This window comes from Phalacrocorax aristotelis, chromosome 13 (assembly GCF_949628215.1).
Source record: "Phalacrocorax aristotelis chromosome 13, bGulAri2.1, whole genome shotgun sequence".
Lineage (NCBI taxonomy): Eukaryota > Metazoa > Chordata > Aves > Suliformes > Phalacrocoracidae > Phalacrocorax > Phalacrocorax aristotelis.
Genome location: NC_134288.1, coordinates 691220 through 697987, shown reverse-complemented (window position 1 = coordinate 697987; position 6768 = coordinate 691220). Strand labels below are relative to the sequence as shown.

At 44.8% G+C, this 6768-nt stretch overlaps 1 protein-coding gene across 1 annotated transcript in view; it reads right to left on the bottom strand.

The window, feature by feature from the left end:
* Positions 1-2102: 2102 nt before the first annotated feature.
* MMP24 (matrix metallopeptidase 24) overlaps positions 2103-6768 on the bottom strand; it is a 48468-nt gene continuing 43802 nt past the window's right edge. Inside the window, exons 7-9 of the mRNA XM_075109048.1 lie at positions 5711-5849; positions 4529-4795; positions 2103-2503 (exon numbers count right to left, since the gene is read on the bottom strand). Of these exons, the coding sequence (XP_074965149.1) occupies positions 2166-2503; positions 4529-4795; positions 5711-5849 (744 nt within the window). The 3' untranslated portion in view covers positions 2103-2165. The remainder of the gene's footprint in view (positions 2504-4528; positions 4796-5710; positions 5850-6768) is intronic.

Genomic DNA, 6768 nt, shown 5'->3' with positions numbered 1-6768 from the left:
TTGGAAGTTCCTCAAAGGTTTGGGCTGTCACAGTCCCAGAAGAGTTGGCAGCGTACAGATGAGTTCGATGTGCCATGTGGCTGTGGCGGTCATAGTATGCATTCTACCACATACATAGTACACATAGCAATGTACGGCGTAGCATGGGGGGGCTAATTAGTAGCTCCGATTTCATTTGGTCCTTTGCACTCCTTCACCCATCATGAGACATTATCATATTTTTTCACTAACATTCAAAGTTTTGCATCTACTAGCTTCTCATTTTGTAATATTTTTTATGTTTAAACACAATAAACAGCTTGGCTATGGAAATCAATTATGAAGGACAAAATACAATTTGAGACCACATGTTATGCAGTCCTAGTGGGCTTCACTAGAAGTATCTATTTGTCTATCCTGCTTCACCATAGCAATATTTGAGCACTAGTTAGAAATTTAGAATGCTACAAACTGCCTGCTTCTTCATTCTTCATCACTGTTATTAGGAATATTTTTAGCATGGTTGTCATCCTTCAATTTTTTTTTCATACCTGACGCTATAAACCTGTACTTTTTCTAGACTAACTGGACATTCTGTGCATTGCACTTCCATTTCACTGAATAGATTCGGTTGTAGACAGAGAACGTACGCTAATCACCTATTCCTTACAGTTAGCGTGCAAAGCAGTTAATAGACTTACATGAATGGCACTTCTGTACAGGGCTGGACTTCACCATTACATTGCATTGCAAGAAACTCTTCTTCCACTCTTATTTAACATGGCAGAAATATCAGCATCAACAACAAAATGGGCTAAGTGTGTGGTTAGGACACAGCATCCTAAGCCATTCACAACTTTAAGAGGGATAAGCAGAGGCTACTGTTGTAGGAAGAGACTTGTGAAAAGTTACTAGCCGAAAGTTCAGATATTTATCCAGCCTTTATCTTATTTTTATTTTTCTGTCAAATGTGGCTAGTGATAAACTCATTCTACTGTTGGCATGCTTCCTTTGGTCCTTGCCAAATATTTGACTGTGACAAAGTGAGCAAAACCAAAAAACAATTTTCAAAGGCATAAAACGTTTGTCACATCTACATGGATTGGATTTAGTTTTATAAACAGGCCTAATTCTTACTGCGTCTTGACTATTTCAGCAAAATATAATGATGATCTCACTCCAAATAAACATTTCCATTCTCCTGAAACCCAACATACAGATTCCACAATCTAGTTATACATGCCACGTAACAACAATTCATCTTTTCCCAGCATCTTAACAAGGGCAGAATGCAGTCTACATCTATACATATTTTTCAGTATATCGGTAACCATTGCTTCATTGTTTCTTGCTGATGGGAGCTTAAAACAACATCATATGACATTTAAATATTTCTTTAATGAATGGCTCCCAAATCAAAAACATGTATTCCCATAACTGGTTTTTTAGACCCAATTACTTTGTCTTCAGATTGTCCCAACCTAGGGCTTGATGTTGCCAGGTAACATGGTGTCTGGGTTGGTGCTGCTTGAGCTTCTGCTCTGCACTCATTTACCTCTCTGAGGGCTTAGTAGTTCCTCATGCACTGTACTAAGTGGCAGCATTGATTAAGTATGAATGTACAAAACATCTGACCAGCAGGTATTGGAAAATTGTATCCAGGTAATTCCCTGGATTTTGTAATAAACTAAGAAGATCTTTGAGACTGGTTCAGCATCAGAATGTCTTCTGCTTATGATACTGAATTGTTCCTGTTCATAGGTTTCATGATCTTAATTAATTTATGAGACAGCTATTAAAAAAATGGTTCTGTTCAGAGGTGGTTTAGCTACACTGGAGAATGCTGGGTTTAACAGGGAGCATTGGTGCAGGGAGCTGAAGGAAGTTTTCCACGTCAGTTGAAACCAGTCTTGAAGCCTCTGATGTTAGTAGGGTGAGCCTGTGGAGGATGGCACACCGAGAGTGACGCACAGCTGAGGCAGTGAGAAAGAAAGAGGCTCCACAGTGCAAGGCTGCCTGTATTTTTTTCCAGTTTTCCTGCTTCTTTCGGTCCCTGGCTGTCCAAAACTTGTAGGTCACTGAAGTAGTTTTGTTTGGTAGTCTTTTGAATGCATTTTTTTCCCTTTGTTTTTTTTTTGTCCATAATCCTCATCAGATCAATGAGTTGAAATGTGCAGCGGACTGTGTCATACCCATTCCTGGACAGGTCTTTTGTAATACACAACATTTTGCTGCACCTCTTTGTTTTTAAATTGGAAGATTGTGTATACCAGGACAAGGATACACAGCGACAAAATGCAAGGGATCACAACTGCGATTGCATTTACAGTGCTAGGCACATCATTTATTGTCACCATAATATCCACATCATCATGGGGGAGGCGTCTGTCTTTACTTCGTTCAACATCCTTCTGGTTACAGCCCATCCAGTCTTTGAGGATTGACCTGGGGTAGCCTGGCTCCACACTCAGCCGTTGGTTATCGAACTTCCAATATTCCTTCCCTTTGTAAAAGTAGGTATAAACTAGGAGACAAAACAGAGAATATTTCTCACCACACCACTTCCAACTTGATAAGCTGTGCTTGTGTGAGGCTGTGCAGAGAGTATGAAAGGCTGGAGGTGGTAGCTGCCTTGGCCAATAAAACACATTAATCCAGGGCATCCCAAAACCACTGAAAAGTGAAGGTGGTTTTGGAGCTAGGAGGTGGTTTTTGGAGCTGGGCTTTAAAGGAGAAGCCATAACCCTGGCTTGTGGGTGCAGTGTTGCCCACAGAGTACCATTCCCCTTGGCCTAGACAAGCTGTGAATAAAAAAAACCCAAACCTAACTAACTTTAAAGTGTTCTGCAGTGAGATATTTTTTGTTAAAGCATGTGTAAATATGTGCTCATCATACCAAGCAGTTAACATAATTTAGCAATGATCTGGATAAGGGGATTGAGTATGCTCTCAGTAAGTTTACAGATGACACCACATTGGGTGAGATCTCTAGCTGCTCAAGGGTAGGAAGGCTCCACAGTGTGCCCAGGTGGCCAAGGAGGCCACCAGCACCCAGGCTTGTGTCAGCACTGGTGTGGCCAGCAGGAGCAGGGCAGGGAAGGGGCCCCTGTGCTCGGCACTGGTGAGGCCCCACCTCGAATGCTGGGTTTGGGCCCCTCGGGACAAGAAGGATATTGAGGTGCTGGAGCGTGTCCAGAGAAGGGCAGCGGGGCTGGGGCAGGGTCTGGAGCACAAGTGTGCTGGGGAGCGGCTGAGGGAGCTGGGGGGGTTTAGCCTGGAGAAGAGGAGGCTGAGGGGAGCCCTTCTTGCTCTCTACAACTCCTTGAAAGGAGGCTGTAGCGAGGCGGGGGTTGGTCTCTTCTCCCAAGTAACTAGCGATAGGATGAGAAGAAATGGCCCCAAGTTGCATCAGGGGAGGTTTAGATTGGATGTTAGGAAAAAAATTATTTTCTGAAAGGGTTGTCAGGTATTGGAACAGGCTGCCCAGAGAGGTGGTTGAGTCACCATCCTTGGATGTGTTCAAAAAGCGTGTAGATGTAGCGCTTCAGGACATGGTTTAGGAGGCCTGGTGGTGTTGGGTTGACGTTTAGACTTGATGATCTTAGAGGTCTTTTCCAACTTTAATGATTCTATGATTCTATAATCTGCAGAATGACAGTGTGTGCCTGGGTGCAGTAGTGTTCAGAAGAATACTTAAGGTTTCTGTTCACCCAGCCTGAGGGAGTAGATGCTGAAGGAGTCCTTTTCACCAACAATCCAGAAGATTTGGCCTTTGTTAAGGAGCAGTCTTGTCCTGCTGCTAATAAAAGGCTGATGGTTTATGCTACATGTTGTCTGAAGTACCCCATGTCTTCCCAGATTTCTCCTTTTCACTCTCAGGTGATTAGGGGAAAAAAAACCCAAAGAGAAAAGGAGAAGGGAACAGTGGTGGAAGCACTGGTTTCCCCGCATCTGTCCTCCACCTTGGCTGGCTCTCACTGCAGTCCTCCGGCCTAGCCCAGCCCTACACCCCTTGTCTCACACCACAGCCCCAAATTTAAACACTGCCTGAATGGCACAAGCCTCTTCTGTTAGTTCTTTCCCCATCTGGAAGAGGAAGGAATCAGAGAAAGAAACGTGTTGGAAGGAGCCTCTGGAGATCCAACCCCCTACTCAGAGCATGGCTAACTTCAAAGTACATCAGGCAGGTTGGAACATGTAACAGTGACTGAGCTAGCTTCACGTAAGAAACTAGGCGGAAAATAGAAGTTACGGCATCCTTGAAGTCAAGGCCAAAAAAAATTCAGGTAGGGACTGTTGTGACTGCAAAACCAGAAAAAGTCCCCTTCCCATCCCCCAGAGCTGGCATTACAATATGTGGTTTAGCTGTTGAGGAGGTACCTGGGGGTCAGGAAGGATCTCAGACTGCCGGTGCTCGCAGGTGCCTAGGACTTCTGAGACATGATTCCTATCTCAGGAAATATTTGAAACACCCCACATACAACCACCTAACCCCCAAGGTAGACAAGCTATTACCGATCTAACAGGCATAATGACTGCAGATACATACAGCCTTCTTTGCTGATAAAAGCTCCCTGGGGAGCCTGAGGGATTCCTCTCCACACTGTGATGGGCTTTGGGTATCCTGGATCTGTTACTCTCTTGTCCTCGTTGTACCTCCAGTACCTGTCGCCTTTGAAGAAGTAGGTTTTGCCTACTGGCTCCCAGCGCAGAGCTGTGTCGATGCCTTCCCGGGGCAGACAGCTCCCCAGTTCCACTAGACTGTGTGGGTAGCCTGGCTCTGCCGTCACTTCTTTAAAAACCCAGTATTTATCTCCTAGAGATGAATGGGGACACAAACAACAGAGGTGCCCAATTAGTCGTTGAATTGATATAAATGTAAAATAGCCACAATGAACCCACAGCATGTTGAGGACTTCCAGGCTTAAATGTATTACGTGAAAAAGATTCTCCTCCTCTTCATTATGAACCTGAAACCTCCTGATTTCATTTGATGCTCCTCAGCTCTTGTTTTGGAAGAGATAACAACCCTTTCCCATTTACCAGTCATGAGTTCAAAGATTTCTCTCATACCCCATCTTTGTCTTCCCTCATTCAGGGTGAGGAGCTTCTTGCAGGACGTCAGCCCATACTTTTTGATCCATTCTGTTGCCTTTCTCTGAGCCTTCTCAAGTCCTAATACAGTTTAGGGAGCTGAGGGAGTGAAGCTGCAGACATAAATTCAGATGACCAGATACTGTGTTTTTGATGGGGGCATGCTGATGCTTTCCAGCCACTCTTCTTGCTTACAACTTCCTCTCAAGTTACAGGATCCTGTTCAGACACTGCCACAGTGCAAGGAGCGAATGTGGCCCCCAGTGTAAGATTGGTCCTTTTGTCTCTTTAGGAGACAATTGCCTAGAAATATGGTTTGGGAGCGCCCTATACCTGGACAGGCCCTAATACCCTGCTGAAACATGTCAAGGAGATAGGCAGGAGACTGACATGCCCTGGGAAATAAGAGCTATTTCTTATTTTCACATGGAAGCCAACTGCCACTAATCAGTATTAGCTTTATACTGGCAGCTTTATACTGTCCTGGCAAGGCCAGCCCGCATTAAACTATATTTTAAGGATTAGGGGCTGCTTGGAGTGTCCCCTTGGACAGGGATGCAGTGTACCTGTTTTCACTATCTTCATGCCATAAAAGTGTGATGTGAGGCAGGTAGGCTTGTACTGAAATGTACTGTACCTTTGAAGAAAACAAATTTTCCATCAGACCGTTCATAGGCTGCATCAATCTTTGCAGGGAGGCCTTTCCAAAACCGCTCAATTTGCATGGGATATCCCTCCTGCACTCGGTTGTTGCGCAGACGCCAGAACCAACGATCCTGAGAAAACCAGAAGCATCTTCAGGCTGAGCATTTTTATCTTTCAGTCAAATTAGGCTGGAAATCTGGCAATAAGCATTACTAATCCCTGCCTATGCCCCTAACCATTAAAGACAGAAGTCCTGGTTCAGATGGCAGCCCCAACCCAGTCCAACACTGCATCCAGTGAGGGAAGCACTTCATGGGGAATATAGCAGCCAAAAGGGTGAGAAGTTGATTGCTGGTGCTGTGAAAGAGGGTGGAAAGGAAAGGGAAAAGGAGCAGGGGGAAGCAAGTCCACAGTTACAAGCGCTATGAACTCATTTGTGTATGACCTCTCTTGTGTGTCTCATCACTGAGGTGTCACACTTGTCCTGGTACAACTGCTGCTCAACTGTCAGACCCCTGGAGAGCCATACAGCTGTAAAATTACCTGGTGACTGTATAAAGCACTCAAATGTCCAAAGGCTCAAAGGAGCTATTAAACAACCCTTTAGATAGGAGATCATTAGTTAAAGCTGTAGTGGATGCTCAGGGATGAGTAAGAGCAGGACAGAGCCTGTAAGACTTCTCCCAGATACTGTCCCAGCCTGCAGCTCTTTTCAGTTCAGGAATTTTCTGCAACTGATGTGGTTTGTCCATTTAATGACCTTCAATATATCCCTCTCCACATTCACAGCCATTGGGCAGAGTGAAAGCTACAGGTATTTTGGGAATGGGACCATGGATTTCCATATTCAAGGCACTCTAACATGGGTTATTGAGCAAAGCCTCGCCTTCCTCCATGACAAGCAAGATTGACTCAAATTCCCCAAGAGCTTCAGGTAGGCTGAGTGCTCCCTGAAGCCCAGGGTTCGATGCATGCCATCTCTGAAGGCAATGAGGCTTAATCCCTGGTTAGGTACTGGTATTGCTTTCTGGCTTTCCAGATGGCTCCTCT